Source organism: Octodon degus, unplaced genomic scaffold (genome assembly GCF_000260255.1).
Source record: "Octodon degus isolate 3935 unplaced genomic scaffold, OctDeg1.0 scaffold00003, whole genome shotgun sequence".
NCBI lineage: Eukaryota > Metazoa > Chordata > Mammalia > Rodentia > Octodontidae > Octodon > Octodon degus.
Window position 1 is genome coordinate 6,947,144 of NW_004524579.1, and position 19,205 is coordinate 6,966,348.

General features: G+C 39.2%; 1 protein-coding gene across 1 annotated transcript in view; it reads left to right on the plus strand.

Moving 5' to 3' along the window:
* The first annotated feature begins 17,202 nt into the window (after positions 1-17,202).
* Positions 17,203-19,205, plus strand: part of Dsg1 (desmoglein 1) — a 33,912-nt gene continuing 31,909 nt past the window's right edge. Inside the window, exon 1 of the mRNA XM_023714086.1 lies at positions 17,203-17,383. Within this exon, the coding sequence (XP_023569854.1) occupies positions 17,339-17,383 (45 nt within the window). The 5' untranslated portion in view covers positions 17,203-17,338. The remainder of the gene's footprint in view (positions 17,384-19,205) is intronic.

The window sequence follows — 19,205 nt, forward strand, 5'->3', positions numbered from 1 at the left end:
GTGATTGATATCTGTTTAGAATATCAATCCCTGATGCCCATCCTTAGGGAAGTATGTAGCTGTATTTGTTTCTTCTTTTGTCTTGAGGTCTGGCCCATATGGGAGTGTCTGTCTCTTCCAAGTTGCAAAGTCACCTTGTCTTCCATCTTGTCTCCTTGAGGGCCTGGCCCTGTCTGACTGCCTGTAATACTTCTATGTAATTCAGCTGCCTACAACACTTCCACTTGCCAGGCAGGTGCTTAGATGGCCAAGCTATCTCCCCAGGCCCCATTTATGTTTTTATATACTCCTACTGCTATCTCTCAAGAAAATATTTAATGAAGAGGTTGTAATTAATCAATTAAATTTATAGTTTGGTTTATTTTTTTTTAGATAGCATACCTTTTGAATATTTACAAATTTGACTCTATAAATTTTACTAAACCTTTTTATTCTAAATAAGTAAGGGTATATAAATTTGGATAGTCAATTATTTAGTCTCTGATAAATAAATATATTAGAGATTCCATGAAATAATTTTGGAGGGTAAAATTTGAGTTCCTCTGATGTGTAGATAATTCACAATACAAACATAAAAACGAGTGCTTTCACTTTTCCCCAGGGAACATCAGGTTCTCTAGACTAATTTCCTTGAGGTATCTTGGATCCTTAACACTTGGCATGGCATTTTTTTTTTTTCATGTATTTGATACAGGGTCTCACTACACAGCTCAAACTCATAATGATCCTCTTATTTTTAGTTTCCCAGTGCTGGAATTATAGGCTTGCACCACCATGCCCAGTCTTGGTGGCCTATTCAGCGCACCCGGGGGCGGGACCAGTGCAGCATATGGTGCTGGAAATTGAACCCCAGACTCTGAGCTTGCCCAAGCAGACACTTAGTTCACTGAGCTATCTCGCCAGCCTTAGCATAGCATCTTACACTAAATAAGAACTCAGTCTGCAATTACTGAATGCATAAATAAATGATTGAATCCTGCTGTTAAGACCTCCTTCAGTCAGGCTTGTTGCTGCAAGCCTGTAATCCCAGCACTCAGGAGACTCAGGCAGGAGTAGCGTTGCAAGTTCGATACCAGCCTGCACTACAGAGTAAGCTCAAGGCCACCCTGAACTGCATAGAGAGACCCTGTCTCAAAAAGACAAAAAAGGAAAAAAAAAAAAAACTTTTTTGGGGCCAGGGAGATGGCTCAGTGGAAGAAGCACTTTCCTGGCAAGCTCAAGGGCCTGAGTTCAATCCCCAGTTCCGCAAAAAAAAAAAAAAAAAAAAAAATTCTGTTTGAACAATCAGTGAGCATTCTTACCGCAAGTGAGTGTTTGCTGGGGTCTAAGGAGCAGCTGGAATCTCATCCGTGCCCCAAGGGGTGGTCCTTCTTTTGCCATTTTCCACTCAGCACAGAAGGTTTCTCTTCAAAGGAAAACAAAGTCCTGAAATTCAAGCTACTTCTCCCCAAGGATCTTGGCGGACACAGACCCGACCCAAGTACAGCTTGATGATTAAGGTCTCCTCCAATGACTAAAAGCCTCTCTTTCCAGAATTAGAAAGAAAGATGTGGCAATTTCATAACGGGACATCTAGAACCATGGAATTTTTTCTGAGTTCCAAAGTCTTCACAATAAACAAAAAGCAATCAGAGAAGGGGAATCTTCAATATACCACGCAGATTTGGAAGCAAGCACATGACATACAACATGCATATGCACACAAGTATAGACACACAGTATCCTACCCCACCCCAGCCTACAAACATCCTCTGGGAAAAGAAACACGCCACATAGGCAACAATAACAGATCCCTACAGAAGCATTGGGAAAGAAATAGCTAGCCTTTAAGGACACTGTTTTGCATCAAGGTTGTATAAATGGCATGGATATGAAACTTTCCCATCCGGGCTGTCATTGTCAGCCTGTGCTGAGGAGGAAAAGCTTATCACCTAGGATGCCCCACACATGAGCAACACACACCAACTGTTGTACAAGCATCAGGAAAGTAGTACTAGATGTTCAGGAAAGTAATTCTGATGTGGGCTGGTATTAGCGAGCGAGTAGTGACTGCAGAGCCACCTGCAAGGGTGTGTCCAGGTGAGGAAACATCAGCATCGAGGAGAAGGGGACAATGGCCCATGAGGCATTCCAGGCCTCTGAGGCCCTTGGCCACCCACTCTTGGGCTGGAGGAGGCTTCCCACCTGGGACTGCCATAGAACAGGGCCTGTTTCAGCAAGACCAACCCCAAGAACAGTTGCTTGCCCTGTCCTGCCTCTTCCAACTCTCCAGGCTGTGGCTCCCTGTATCTCCAGCACCACCCCACTTGCCTTGCTGTGCACCCCTCCACCTGCAGAGGTTCTCCACCTCCCATTCGGACCCAGTTTCCTCTGTGAAAACTCAGCTCATCTTTAACACAGATTAATGTTTTTTTCTGTTTTCTCCTATAATATTTATATAAACTTCTACTACAGACAATTCCACAGAACATTTTGATTCATTTTTTACCCACATATAGTTTCCCCAACAGGTTGTTCTAGACCACATACATCATTTGTCTCCATGTAGATTCACATGCCAGTGCAATGTACTCAGTAAATAGGTGTTGGTGAGTTCTGCTTCAGTGTCAGTGAGGACAACTCTCTGAGGCCCTGGTGGCCTCCACTGAGGGCACTCCTGTTGCCACTGGTAACCTTTCTTGCCCACTGATGATAATCACTATCTCTTCCCCTATCTGTACTCTCAAAAAAGTGTCCTCATCTTCTTGAGTATTCTCAGACAGTGAAGTTTGGGCTAAATGGGGCTAAGATTGCTGAAGGCAAAAGCAGAACTGTTTGACTATCTCTACCATAATAAAGGCCATGAGGTGATATGGTAGGCTTTCAAAAACTAATATGATCAAGTTCCAGTGACTCCCATTGACTGCAAGACCATTTACAAGCATATCTTTGATTTCATCTCTTACCTCATCCCTTTACAAGCTTCACTTCATCTTGACTGAATTACAAGAAGTTGTACAAACCTGTGGTGATATTTCATTCCCATCGACATTTGCTTATCTATTAAACAAGCCATCATCTTCATTTCACAGATAAGAAAACCTAAAGCTCAAGGACTTGAGTTCATTTGCCCAAAGTCTTACAATGGAAGACCCCGGATTTGACCTTGGCTTTGTCTGACTCCAAGGCTTATCTTACTTCTCTCTAAGCCAAGAAACTTCCTCTAATTAACAGAAATATTTGGATACATGAGACTGTTGTAAGCTGTCAAAAGTAGCTTAAATAAAAGAATACTTTGAGATTCACTGTCTCTCTTTCCTTTGCATAATAGTTATAATATATGTACCAAGACAACTTTAGGAATCAAATCTTCCTAACTGTTTCTATGCCAGAGACTGAAAATACTTCTCAATTACTTTAGGAGTTTACTATAAATATAATTTCTTGGTCACTCTCTGTAGAAATATGGATTTAATAACATAATGTGTGACTTCAGAATTGACATTTTAAGCACATTTTCAAAAATAGTTTTCTATATAAATTATTAATCAAGACACTACCATCAAATTTAATAACTCTACATAGAAGTATAAATATTCTGATGGTAAAATATTTGTTAAGAGTCTGCTGTTAATCCTTGATATCAGTTTGAATTAGTTCAAGTTATTAGTCCTCAGATTCACTCGACTCAAGATTCCTAATACAACTAGGTGTTACCATTACACTTATTCTCTCTTAATATCTCTGATATATGTAGATTTTTCTGGGTGTTCTTCACACTGGCTGCAAGTCTACAATTCTGTGACTCATAACATACAAGTTTGACTGCTTGGATGTGCGATTCCAGAGGTTAGTCATCAGCATTTCATAGTACCTACCTGATTGTATCATGGAATTTTGATGATGTTTGCAGTTGCTTGAGTTGAAAAACCCTCCCAACAACCAGAAACATGTTTTAAAAACCTGCTCCCTGGTTTCTTCATGTAACTTCTGTCATAATTGCCAAAATTAATTTGACGCTCATTGACTGCAACTTAAGTTTTTGAACTCACCAACAGTAGGAAGAAAATCACACAACACACACACACACACACACACACACACACACACACACCCCTCACTGCTTCAGTGACATAAAGCAATGAAGACAGTAATGCTATAGCAAGTACAAGCACTCCAAGTGCTTAATTCGAGAAGGGATAATGTAGAGTTCCTAGGGAAGTAACCATGGGACATGGAGTCAAGAGAGCTACTGTTAGAGCTAAGACAGCAGAATCTGAAATGATACTTTAATTCAATTTAACTGAAAAAATTTATCACACATACTGGATCCTCATATTAGGGGAGCCAAGAGAAAGACTTGTTTCTCAAGGACCTATTAACTTCCCAGGAACATGGGCTACAGCACAAATCACACCACCACAAACACCTGTTCCCCCGGCCACATCTACATCTTAGGAAACCATTCCACTTTAACCAAGGAAAATCTACTACGAAGATTTTAAGGTCAAAATCTATTCTCCCCATAGAAAGCCCATTCTTTTTACCTCATTGAGTCTCATACCAATTATACTGCATTTCTTCAGAATTAATCACTTACTGGATCTAGTTTTCATTTCCTTCACTTTCCAGAATATACTGCAGAATCAGATGTTTGAGTAGACTTGCCAACATTAACTCTGTATCACTCAGGGAGCATCTGGAATTCATAAAAAATCATCTATTTTCAAATTTGATGGCCGCTTCCTAGGATTTTTTTCACCCTCCCGAGTCTCTCAACAAAACTTGAGACATACACCCTTTATGCTTAGGACTCCATTTTACTTTAATTCATGTATCCACTCATTCAAAAATATTTGTTGGGCAATATCATACAGTATGTCTCCAGAATACAGTTTTCGTCGAAACATTCTTGCCATTCTTGTGGACATAATACCTTAGTGATAAGGGTGGAAGAGTAATCAATCACACAAATAAATGTAAACTTGCAGCTATAATAACTACAAAGAGGACATGCTCATGGCAGGGAGAGCATGTTATAGGTGGAAGGTAGTACAAGATGAGCCTGGAAAGTTGGGTCAGTGCGAGGTAATTCAGGATCTTATAGCCCAGACTAAGGACATTTGTTCATCTTTACCCTCGAGGTGATTGAAAAATGTTTTATACAGATTGATAGGTTCAAGTGTTCTCTTTGAAATAAACTCCTGCCATTAGTGCAATTAACATACTTTGGGCTAGCCACAATGGACACAGCCTTGCCTGCTGGAAAGTTACAACAGCAGCAGCAGTGAGGGACAAGAGTTACTTGGCTGGGATAGTGGTGCTCAAGATGGAGAAAAGAAAATGAGTTTGAGAGACATTTTGAATGTCAAGTCAATAGACCTTAATGATGGAAAAATAAGATTTAAAAAATCTAGACAATAGTCTTAGACTTCTGCCTCACACAATCAGCTAGAGAGTGATCTTACTGCCTGGGAAGTGGACTCTGGTAAAAAAAAAAAAAAAAAAAAAAAAAAAAAAAAAAAAAAAAAAACATGAGTGTTCAGTTCATTGAGTTTGGATTGTATTTGAAGTTCCCAAGAGAAATACCAAGTAAGAATTTTGATGTAGAGATCTGAAGTTTGGAGGGGGAAAAACATCTCTGAATGATTAAATCTATCCTAGATGCTATTGTACAACATCACTCATTTTTTTTATGTATTTAGTAAGGGGTCTACAGGGTCTCACTATGTAGATTGGACTCATAGTGATCCTCCTGAGATTGCAGGTCCTGAGATTGCAGGTGCGTGCCACCACGCCCAGTCTCAGTCACCATCTCAGCGTGCCCTGGGGGGCGGGGCCCGTGCAGCACACTAGGGATGAAACCCCAGTCTCTGTGCCTGCCTAAGCAGGCTCTTTAATCCACTGAGCTATCTGGCTGGCCCTTTTATAACATCACTCTTTTAAAAATTACAGAAAGGAAAAGAAGTAGAGAACAAGGTTTGAGGCAAACATGTTGAACAGGGGGCCGAGAAAGAACACCGCAGCAAAGAAATAGAAAAGTCACAGCCAGAAATTGGGGAAGACAGTCAGGAAAATGTTGGTGCTTGTCCACTTGTTCTCCTATCTTTAGGACCATTCTGACAATTTTCCACCTAGAAGCTCTGCCTTTGACCTAAATCACACAGGACAGGCCTGGTTTTACCACTTTACTGAAGCACCTTTTCTGTCTTCTTTGCTGCCTCCTCTTCCTTCTTTCTAAGCAAATGTAAACATGAGAGTTTACCCCCCCAGCCCTTTCACACCTTTTACTTCATGCCTTCTATGGATGATTTCCTCCATCAGTGCAATTTCATTAGCACCTTTAAACTGACAACTTTTATATAAATGTTTCCAATACTCCTTTCTTTGACAGCAGATGGACACTTAGCATGATCTAATCTATTTGTTGGCTAATACTATGTATCGGTAACACAATAGCATGACAATTATGAGGCTTAAAATACTGTCATTTCTTATCATAAAATAAATGTCTACTAATAGAGGTGGATCAGAAGGATTTAAATTAAACATGTAAGTCCTTGTTCTGTAAATAGATTTATCTGAATAATTCTAGACATGTTCCATGATATATAAAAATGTGCATGCACAAAATATTTTTACTTTCACACAAAAGCATTTATGTTGCACACATTATTTTCGTTTTCATGCATATGACAGCTTAGACTTTGTTCTCTATCAGTATAGAGAGATATATCATTTTTTGTTCAACTATAAAAATTACCCCAATTTACTTATCTAGTTCTGTTCTGGTGGGCATTTGGAATGTAACCAATCTTTTAGTCTTACAACAATAATCCAAAGAACATCCTTACATATAATTTTTCAACTGCATGTATTTTAATCAGTATATCTGGGGCTAAATTCAGAACACAGAAAATGTTGTATCAAACTGTGTGTACATTCAAACTTTTGTTACCTATCATCAAAATGCTATCCCAGAACCCTGTATCAGCTTACACTTACACTTCCAAAGAGATGGTTTCTTATTTTCCTACTTTCTCTCCAACAATAAGCATTATCTGATATTTCTGCTATTGAATGCTAACATGGCAGGTAGAACATGCTCCGCTTGTGTGGTGGTTATTGTTCCTGAGATTGATCATCTTTTCCATTAGCCATCTTATTACTGTTTTTAAATGACTGGCCTGTGTATGTCTTTTGCCTGTTTTTGGATCATCAACTTTCTTTACAGATTTATGAGAGCTCATTGTGTATTCTAAAGTGGACCTGTTTATTGAACATGTAAGAAATGTTTTCTAGTTTACCTTTATTATTTTTGCTTATGCTTTCTTATTGTATATATCTTCATTTTTATTTTAAGATTTATCAGTCATTAGGCTAGGCATGGTAGTACATGACTGTAATCCCAGAATTTGAGAAGCTGAGGCACAAGGATTGCCACAAGTTCAAGGCCAGCCTGAGCTTTGTAGGGAGTTCAAGGCCAGCCTGAACTATGTAAGTCGTTGTCTAAAAATTAAAATAAAATTTACCAATCCTTTTAACTTATGAGGTCAGGATATCACTTCAAGATATTTAAATATTTGACTCAATCCTTTTCTTCTACAATGAACTTCCTTTGCAATTAAATATTTCCCCTACAGGAAATTTTTTTGATATAAGTAATTTTGTTCTAAGTGGCTAGCTGTGTGTCTCCACACCATCTTTTGAATTATGTATATTTTTCTCAGTTATTTAAAAAGCCATAATCTTTCCAGATCCAAGATCTTTTCTAAACATATATATTAAATCTGTTCCTGAAATCCTAGATCTATTTCATTGCTTTAAAATTTATTTTCCAGTTGCAAATTGTCTTAATTATTTGTTTGTGTCTTAATGGTTAGTACAACATTAGGTTTGAGTTCACACATTATGTGCTTTTCCAAAAAATTCATTTCTATTCTTAATGATATGTTATTCCATATTTGATATGGAATAGTTTTGTCAAATTTCACACCAAAAACATTTGTATGTCTATATTACATCTTTTGTATAAGAACAAAGTTTCTCTCTATTACCTACATCTTTATGTCCCTAAGGAAAGTTTTAGATATTTTTAGCAGGTTCAACACATTTTTTCTTAGTTTTCCTATGAGCTACTTTACACTTTTAGTTGCTGCTTCGAAGGGGATAGATTTCCTTCTTTCTCCTCTTTCACTAGAAGTTAGTTAGACTGCTGAATAATATGTATTAATTAAGCACGTAGCCACCTAAGAATGTTTAGGTTGTTTGCAACAGTAAATTCTGATTCTCTCAGAATTTCCATGGAGAAAAATTTATGATCTCTAAATAACCATAATTTGGGTTCCTTATAAGCCTTTTTCTTTGGCATTGTTTCCAGAAAATATTGAGTGATACATTAGTGAAATTTTTTTCCTCATTTCAATAAGAGTGTGTTACCTCTTGGACACTATAAATGATATAGACTTTTGTATGATGCAAAGTTTTATTAAGTTAGTGGCCATTCACCTTATTAATATTTCAATCTTTCATTTAAAAATAAGTTATACTGGTAGGAACTCAGGACATACCTCGGTGGCAGAATGTTTATCTAATTTGCTCACTGCTCTGGCTTTAATCCTCAGCACCACCAACAAAAAGACAAACAAACAAATGATGAATTAGAGCAAGCTTTTTAAAACACCTATGTAATTTATTTTTTAATTTGAGTTGTTACAAAGGTTAACAACTATAATAGATTTGGGGAACATTAAACTACCTTACATTTTGCAAGAGAGCTCCAATTGGTCATGACTTATTTGTTTAATGTGATCCCCCAAATCATGTTAATATATTATTTCAAACTTCAGCAATTATGTTCATGAATATAATTATTTCAGTTCAATGTTATGTAGTTCTTTGTTTTGCTGTTTAATTTACTTTCAGAGTCATATTTTTGTACTGTCTGAATGACTAAGTGTATAAATTATTCTCTTTGAACACACAGTGCTGCTTTACAGGATTCAGAAATGCCCAACAGGATTGTAACTTCACCATGGGTTGCAACTGACACAGGTTTGCTTTCAAAAATGTTGTCTTGGTGTGTCTTGAAATGATTTTATTAATAATTTATATTATTTCTCCTGCTTTTTATCTTGTGCACATTTGGTGCTAAAAGTGTTTAAAACATGAACATTCAAACTGTAATCTTTTCTACTATGTAAAATACTTGAAGTCAAAATTGGTAGTTTTCCTATAAGATGATACTTCTTGCTACAGAAAAATTAAGGCTCTGCTGCAGATCACACGTTACGTTTAGTTTTGTGTCTCTTTTGTCTCACTTAATCCAATGAGGTTACTCTATTTTGTATGCCAGAACTTTGACATTTTGGAACACTTCAGATCATTTTTTAAAAATTCCAAAACAGTTTTTTCTGATTGTTTTTTCATGTGAAGACACAGGTTACATATTTTGGGAAAGAACACTACATATGTGCCATTGTACAGCTCCTCTTGCATCATGAAAAGAGGTACATAAGGGCCGACGAGATAGCTCAGTGGACTAAGTGCCTGCTTAGACAAGCACAGGGACTGAGGTTTGATTCCTGGCACCACATGCCATGCCAGTCCTGCCCTGGGCCCCCTGAGCCAGCCACAGAGTCCAAGAGTGGTGCATACCTATAATCCCAGCACTGGGGAGGCTGAGACAGGAGGATCACTGTGAGTCCAATCTGTGGAGTGAGACCCTGTAGATCCTATACTAAATAGTTAAAAAATAAAATAAGATAAAATAAAATAAAAAGATATTTGATAAAAATATCAAGACTTTGAGTCCATGTAAATTCCTGGTTTCCCAAAAAAATTTCATTCAGCACTATTTATACCCATTGATGATCTTTATCTCAATCAACATTGTGGACTGGGTGCAGCACCCAGATTTTCTTTTCTTTTTTTTTCGTATTTTTAGGGAAGGGTATACAGGGTGGTCAGGGTCTCACTGCTAGATCACACTTGTAGTGGTTTACCTGCTTACAGCCTCCCAAGAGCTGGGATTATAGGCGCGCGCCACCACGCCCAGTCTCAGGGAGCCCTGGGGGCGGGGCCAGCATGGCAGGCCTAGGGAGGGGAGTGAAGCCCGGCCCCTGCGCCTTCTTGCAGGCTCTTTAATGCGCTGAGTGATTTGGCTGGCCCTCAGATTTCCTCATTCTATATTTCTCTATGTATATTTACTACATGATCTTCTCTAAAGAAGACAACTTACAAGTTCTTTTTTATTCGCTGTGTCATAGCTTCTTTGCATCATTATTATTTTTGCTCCTTTTTTGCATCAGAGACTCTTAAGGTATGATCAAGTAGCAGAAGCCCCAGTTATAGCAGTGTGATATTCTGATCTCACTTTCAATTATTACACAAAAAAACCAACAATTTTTTTAAAGCATGTATATAGAGAGATACAGCTAATGTGGCTAAAGGTTAATACATTGTAAATCTAGATGAAGTTTTGAGTTTATTCACATTAAGTAGAAAAGGAAGAAAGCAAAACATGAACAAACTAAATGTTGAAAATGTCTATGCAAATCTCAGATTTATTTTACTTACTGAATTTTTTTTCTTGGTTTAAAAGTCCAGTCTCTTCCCTTTGCACTTAATTGTGGAAGAAAGAGCTTCCCTTAGCCCACATCATCTTACGTCTTCCTTGTACCCACTGGACCTGTCGCCTGCACTGTTTTAACCCTGTCACGCTTGTCACACTTTTCCTTCCCATTGAAACCATATATTCCAGATTAACTACCTAAATTCTCATGACCACCGCTAAATACACCTTTCTTTCTCTAATACCTCTTTTTATCAAAGGGCTTCTCTTTAACCACATAGCACAACTTTGAAAGGATGGTACCTTGCTCGAAAGCACACAGTGCTTCTCCGTTTGCCACTGAGTCCTCACAGTCCTGCATGTTGTATCCCTGCTGTGTGTCCTTCAGCCCATCAGCCCTGCTGTCTCTCACAAACACCATACTCAGGTTTTACACGGCTCCTTCAGGGCTGGAAAAATATGCATTTTTTTCTGCGTTCTTTCCCAGCTGCATCTCCATATGTTGCAAATGTAGTCAACCTGAAAATTTCAAAATCTAGTTTCTATGACGAGTTCTCCAGTTCCCTGAATAAGAAAATCATCTCCCTTTCGCAGAGCTCGTAAAACACAACAGGGCTTTCTTGCAGCACACGGGGCAGCATGCTGTACAACGGAGGTGGTCTCACCACCTTTTCACATCCAGGCAAGATTATACCCTTCTCAAAGATAGGAACTTCTCTTACCTAGTTTTATCTCACTCAACCACAAGCATAGTCCTGAGTAGATTTCCAGAAATATTGGTAGAACTAAATATTTAAAACCACAACCAACAAAAACTTCTGAAAATGAAGGAAGCTATATACTTTTTAATGAACTATGTGCATGCCCGCTAAATGGAGAATGCTTGGAACAAACCTCCGTGACTACCAGATACACGGAAACACATTGATATCATTCCTATCAAACCCAGAGTCCTCATAAATGAAAGGCAAGGTAGGCAGGCTGGCACACGTCTGTAGCCCAGCGCCCTGGAAGACTGAGGCAGAATGATCTCAAGTTTGAGACTATCCTGTTTAACTTAGCAACTTGGAAAGACTCTGCCTCAAAGGGGAAAATGATAAATGGGTTGTTGATGCAACTCAGGGAAGAAAAAAAAAAAAGCCCCAGGCTCAACCCCCCAGAAGAAAAGAAGAATGGGGGGAGGAGGAAAGGAAGGAGAGAAACAGAAAACAAATCAATGGCAAAATTGGTTAAGACTGTAAGGTGATGGAGCTTGTTCTCACCGAATCCAGTGAATAATTTGCAAAAATAAATGTGTCACTGAGGGATTACAGTACTAAAGCACCAGGAGCTGGGAGGAGATATGTTTGAATACAATGCATTTTCTTCAGAGGAGCTATTATGTAAGGAAAGCAACATTTCAGAAACTGTTCTGGAAGAGGAATACAAAATAAATGAAAAGCGTGGCTGGAAAAAGCACAATTAGAATTGTAGCACAGCAGTACAGGCGAAGGACAGCCTGAAGACCAACACTAGCGGAAGTGAAGAGACCAAGGCAAAGCTGAGATGAAAGAAGGTATAACACGGCAAGTCAAAATGAAGGACTAAATGACCTAAAAAGAAAGAAAGAAACTAAGCACACTAGCCATCAGGTCTATGTACAATAGACTTGATGATGTTACAGAACAGAACAGTGTAGCATTTCTCAGGCACCGCTTCCCACAGACCTGAGCTAAGGGCCCCGGAAGCATCTTATACTTGCTTCTGTTTAGCAAGTTGGACAAAAATCTGTTGTCCTCATCCCAGCTTCCCCGGAACCACTTTAGAGTAAGGCACACTCCGTGTCCATGTTCGGAAACCCAGAACGTAATATAGCTCACAGAACATGGGAAGCTAAAGAAAAGCATGTAGAACTGAAGCGTCACAGGAAGAAGAGGAGGGCCTGAACTTGCACGTGAAACTTACATCCCACTCTGGGGCAGGCGCTAGCGCCAAGCTACGCGAACAGCGCTGGCTTTCAGATGAATGTCACAATCCTTCCCTTCCATGGCTACCACGGAGCAACCCTGGAGGCAGAGTAGCCCGAATATTAAACATCACCTGGCACGGTGAGGAATGTGGAGTGCCTGAACACGTTATTAGCTTTATCAGTTTTTATCCTTAAAAGTACAGGCAATAATAGTTTATTCTATTTTCCCACTCCTTTATTAAAAATATATGTAATTTTTCAGAAAGTATAAAGTTCTCAAAATCATGTGAGATAGACCTTTGCTCATAAATATTCCTTCTACAAAAATATAAAGATAATGCCATTGAAAGGCCATTCTGTTTCTCCTCCTCCTCCTCCTCCTCCTCCTCCTCCTTCTCCTTCTCCTTCTTCTTCTTTTCAGTACTGGGGATTGAACTCAGGATCTTGCACTTGCCAGGCAGGTGCTTATTCTACTGAGCTATCTCCCCCAAAGGGTCTTTCTAGAACTTACTTTAAAAATTAAGATTTTTCTTAGATCTGGCTTAACAGAAAGGAAGACATATGCAACTTTTGGTTCATCATTAGAAAGTCTTTCCGCAATCCTAAACTGAAAACATGATTGAATTATAAAGACATCTATTTCATCAGTAATTAATTTCTTTAAACCATCAAAGCCTAGTGTTCCAGTTTTACAACACCCACAATGACAGAGCAATAAAATTACTTCTCTTCAAATTCTTGTTCCTTGAATTTTTTTAGTAAACATATGAACTTCCTGCAAAATTTCAAAATATGGCAATGTTCAGCGTTATATTCCTAGTTACCCTCAGTCGTCACAATTTTTTTTTTTTTTTTTGTATTTTTATGGAAGGGTCTACAGGGTGTTCAGGGTCTCACTACTAGATCAGACTCATAGTGATTTGCCTGTTTACAGCCTCCCAAGAGCTGGGATTACAGGCGTGCGCTACCACACCTAGTCTAACTTGCCATCTCAGCGTGCTCCTGGGGCGGGGCTGGCATGGCAGGCCTGGGGATCAAACCCTGGCCCCTGTGCCTGCTTGCAGGTGCTTGAATCTGCTGAGCTATTTGGCCAGCCCAGTCATCACTATTTTGGTTCACATTTTTCTAAATAACATGGTAGAATTTCCTAGAAATTGACTAATTTTCAGTTCTGTGTTTTGGTTCTATTCTTTGATTTTTGTTTTGTGCTACAGTCACCACCCTATTCGTCCAGTCAAGCGTAGGAGAGCGTTCTCCACAAAGGGCCAGGTAAGGAATTACTTAAAGCTTTGCAAAGGTCTGTCATGCTGGGCATCTCTGGTTTTGTAAAGTGAAAGTAGCCACAGACAACAAATAAGCAAATGAGTACACTGTGTTCCAGTTTTTAGAAAACAAAAGAAAAACCAGGCAATGAGCCAGCCTTGGCCCATGGCCATAATTTTTTAATCCCTACTTTAGTTCATTATCTTTATTTTATTATGAAAGTTTTCAAACAAAAGGAAACACAGAGAACAACATACACTAGCATTTAGACTTAAGAGTTGTCAACATCTTGCCATATTGACTTCTTTTATTGTACTACTCAATCACCATATGGAAGTTTTTGTCATTGTGAGATTTAGTTTCTAATAATTAAGCAAATATTTCTAAAGGAAAAGATAATGTAATAAAATATTGAGCATTTATCCTAACTTTAACATACTTACCTTGATTTCTTTTCCATTTTTAAGATGTGGTCATGTTTTTCACATATTTTAAAAAACAATTCAGTCCCTAAAAAAACTATTCACAGGGCTGATTAGAATAATTTTTACACATATGTGAAACCATAGTTTTGCATATACGATAAAAGCATATATTCTGAGGGGTTTGTCCACAATATGAATCTATGTTATGGGTAGCCAGTAATGATTTTGGCTAGAGCAGTCAGTTACTTTAAATAGACTTTAAAAAATTCTAGGTTAGTTGAATACTTCACTGTTTCATTTTCAAAAAAGTGTTGCAGCTTTCCTACCTATAAATGCATATAGAAATACAGACTTCTGGAATGACATTCTAGAGTTTGTAATACCTTGCCAAAGAGAGGAGAACTCTTTTGAGGAGAACTTTAATCACTATTGGAGACTTTGTCAGCATACCAGGGAAATTCCAATAGAAAAATTACCCAAATCTCATCAAATCTCCACAAAATGAGAACCTTTGGTGCGCCCAGGGAGGTACACGTCCCGAACAATGCTGAGAACAGACAGGATGTAAGTTTGCTGAGGCCAGAGGAAAGAAACAGCACATAACGCGCTATGCCCCAGTTCAGAAGGAGCTGAGCACCAAGACGATTTCAAGAAAGAACCAAGAAGGTGTGAGTGTGGCAGGTGGGCTCGTGCTGCCCGCGTCTTGAGGCATCTTCATTCACAGGTAGGGAGAGGATCAGCAGAGAATCAGGAAAAGCAATGGGAGTCCACTGAGATAAGAGGATGGCACAAAGATAAGGGTTTCCAAAGGTGAGATCACTGGAAACTGGAACAAAGGTAGAGTTAAGAAATAAGCTAAATTTGATTAAAGGGAGTTGCAGTTTCAAAAATCAGAGGGCCCTGAGCAAGAGAGAAGATAACAAAAACACTGAACATCTCTGAACTGGCTTTCAGGGTCGCTGCTGGCCATATATGCTTATTTAAATGTAAATTAACTTAAGACAAGCTTGGCAAAATAGATAGTGGACTAAGTGCCTGCTTAGGTAAGCTCAACGACCCGTGTTCAATCCCCAGACCCACAAGCCCAGTCAGGCCCCACCCCCAGGGCGCACTGAGCCAGACACCAAGACCAGGCATGGTGGAGCACATCTGTCATCGCAGCGCTGGGGAGGCTGAAAACAGGCAGAACATTGTAAGTCTGAGCTGCATAGTGAGACCATGTACAAAAATACACAAATTTTTTTTAAAAAGAAAAGTTAAAAATTCAGTTCCTCAGTCTTATTATCCATAATCAAATGCACAATAGTCTTGTATAGCAAATGGCTACCATTTTAGATGGCGCAGGTAGAGACTATACTCCGCAGCAAGTTCTACTAGACAGCACTATGCTAAGGACATTAAAATGAGTATAAAGAAAAAAGACAGGGAAAGAGAGAAAGCCATGCTTAATGTCTCTAGCTATCATGTGACTGTCAGGACAGCTGCTGTAACACAACGTTGAGTTCTGCCACCCTCCTTCTCTAGAAAGCTCGCCTATAAATCTCTCTAGTTTTTTAGGATTATTGAAGCAGGGCACTCAGTTAGGGGTGGAGTGAGGGTTGGGCTTCAGAGGTCCACATTCACATTCTATTTTGCTTGACTAGTGAGAAATTCGGCCTGCCCGTCTCCTCTTACTTTATTCATTCACATCAACCAAGCCTTATAATTTTTATTCATTGCAAGCAAACCCAAGCAGCTTTCTGCCTTCCCTCTGAGCTCTGAGATGACATTTCAAACCACTGTCAACCTGTGCCATGACTGTAGTAAAATGGCAGCACCCTATAGACTGCCTGTCCATTGAGACACTTTGTCCCTTTCCGGGACATTGTTGGCGTCCTTGGACCATAACCAACATCTCATCAAATGGCTCTGCTGTTCCAGACCGGCCTTTCCAACTATAAAGGCATCCAGTGCCTAAAGGCTTTCTGCAGCTCACACTGTGAGTACAGCCAGGTAAGGAGAAGAGGCCCCAGCAATGCGTGCAGGCCCTGCCTTGGAAGGCCCACTGTTCTCAGAAGCCTCGGGGCTGCACCCGGCTTTGCATCTGCATGTGTGGGCAGCTGTTTCCTCAGCGCGCTCCTATGTTCTCATTGGCTCACTATGTGGATTCTTGGCTCTGGGCTTGGAAATTGGCGCTGACTTTTGACACATCTCACCTGAGAACAGCTTTCAGGGATTCCATGCGTATTCTAAGCACGGCCCTTCATTTTGAAAGTGGTTAGCAGGTTTCATGGGTGGTTTTCACTGCTTACTTTGGATCTAGTTGAGTGATTAAATATTTTAAGTTTTGTGTTACAGTGTTTGAAAAGGACCATATTTTTTTAAGGAAAAAAATAATTGGAGAGAGAACGTATTCATTTAGAGCAAATGGAGACTTCCATGAGAGTCAGGCTGGCTACCCAAAGGGAACTATGACTTATGTAGACCTAACCTTACATAGACTTGCTTCAGTGAACTATGCTTTCAAAAAACTCCTCAGTCTCAATGCTAGTTTTTTTTGTTTGTTTGTTTGTTTTTTTGTTGTTGTTTTTTTTGCTTAGAAAATAGCTAGATCTTTCCTAACATCTGCTAAAATGGAAATCTTGTAATTTTCTACCATGTCTTGAGGGTTTGGCTTGAACATGAGCCCGATAATCCTCTGAATTATATGAGCACCCAAACCTTCTCCCTCCCTTTTTAATATGGGAAAAATTAAACACCTCATAAATAAAGCCCAGAATGAGAAGCCCCCATAAATTGCATAACTCTGTAGTTTGGCCACTTGAAATGCCTGCCACTGAAAACCTTCAGCAGAGCTGTGAATCTTCCTCAGCCTGTGGAAAGCTGCTTTCAGCTGGAAGAAGGGTGTGTCCCTAAGCTTTTACCTGGAGCAATGATGATCTTGTCAAGCATTTCAGGGAGACCAGCCCAAGTTTTTAGGGTGGGGATCCAGACTGGTTATACGTACCTCAGTCCTTCTCCCGGAGGAAGGCAGAAACACCTGAAAGCCGGCGAGTAAGAACATCTACTGGGAAATCATTTGAATCAGACGCCAGCTGAGTGGGAGAAAGAAAAAGAACAGAGAAGAACAAAGCTCCCTTGGTCTTGGATGTCAGGGACGCCGCCGCAACCATGGACCGGCGACCCTTCACTGCAGCGGTCCTGCTCCTCTGCCTGGTAAGTGGGACCCGCAGGGGGTCCCTGCGGCCTCAGCCTCCTCCAAAGCAAGTGAGGGCTTTGTAGACAATGTTACTTAGAGGTGCTGCTGACCTAAACCCATTAAAAGTTTATGCTAATAACAAGGTGATTTTTATGAAGTAAATTTTTAAATAGTGTTTCTCCCCTTAATTGAAGACTCCGGATCGTATTAACCACTTCCACGTACACTCATCGTATTATAAACCTGATGTCAAAGTCACTGCGAAGTCATGCTGAGGAAATATTAAACTGCGGGTGTTTCTCTCAGTTTTTCAGAGTCTCATGTGCAGGTGGACTTTTTACACTAAAAGTTAAACAGTGTGTCCTGATTTCAGCCTAAGCATATCTCTATTCTTTTGGTATCTTTGGTGGCAAAGTCACTACAATTTTTTAAAGATGAAACAGGAGCCTTATAAATTAAAATCAGCCATCGGCAACTGTCCTGGCAATCTGAGTGATCTCACTACTTTATTATTAGAATCCATACGGCTATATCAAAAGCCCCACATCGCATAATGATAATCCGATTTAAAGCAATGTTTTTATTTTAAAAATGACAATCTAAGAGATTTATGAATAACACAGTGAGGAAAAATGACTGTAATTAAGAAGTAAACATAGCTATCCTTGTCCTTGTGCTTGCTACCAGAAAGTCAGTAGCCACTTTATCAGGAAGATATGCAGCCCGCGGTTAGACAGTGCCTCTCTTCCGTGTTGCTAGTCTTCGCTTTTCAGAGATGGTATATATTAAGAGCAGCATCAATATTTTGTATCCGCTTCACATTTGGGAAAAAATTTAAAGTCAGAGTCTCTCTCACTGTAAGGTTCATATAGCCTAGAGAAGTTAGTGTCAAGCAAATGGCCCAGGCAAATACGGTATGCATCTGTCTCTACTTGCTTGAGTTCTGAACTGGAAGGGTGGGTTTGTCTAACAAGTTAGGCCTTTCATTCATAGTATGCTGGTGAGTTGATTAACTGAGAGGGATTAAAGCCAGCTATAAATGAGCATCAGTACCACAGTGGCTTTAGCTCTGATCTTGCCCTTCAACAATTACTTCTATTCTGCAGACTTTTTAATGGCGCTTTAAGATTAGTTGATGTCATAACTTGGGTCGTGGCAGGGGACTCAGGAGCATCATACAGTATGTGACCTATCAGAACATTGTATGTCGCCAAACAATTGAATACTTTATTTTTAATTTTATATGTTTGACTCATTGAAGATTGTTGTATGATTTCAACTGATGAAAGTTCTAGGGGAGACTTGAATACTAAATTTCACTGAATCTATATTTGACTTATTTCTTAGTTTATTTCTGATGAATTACACCCTATAAAGCTCCTTTAAAAAGCCACTTTCTAATTAGTCATTCTTCAGTAAAATCTGTCACTTTACTAAAGTCATTTATTCTCATAGAACTTTCTGTTTTAGGGGAAAAGTGTTCTGGGCATTTGTATTTGATTTTCTAAGCTAGGATATCATTTGTTTATGGATTGGCTTTAGAAAGATACAAAGTATTTAGCCATATTTGATTTTATTCTGGTATCAGCTGTAAATTTCTAATATGCCTTGTGGAAATTATTTCTTTAAGAAACATATAATGAACTTAGATGTTTTATTTTCATACTGATAATAACTTTTTATAAAATATTATACTTTCTAAGGCCATAATTTATTTTTACTGCTGGTTTTACCAGGCAGTTTTGGAGTTAAATATGTGTTGTTTTAAAACTGCTTTTCCTTTAAAGACAACCCTGACTACAGCAAACTCTTCCAGTTTCCTTTCTCCCTTTAGTTGCT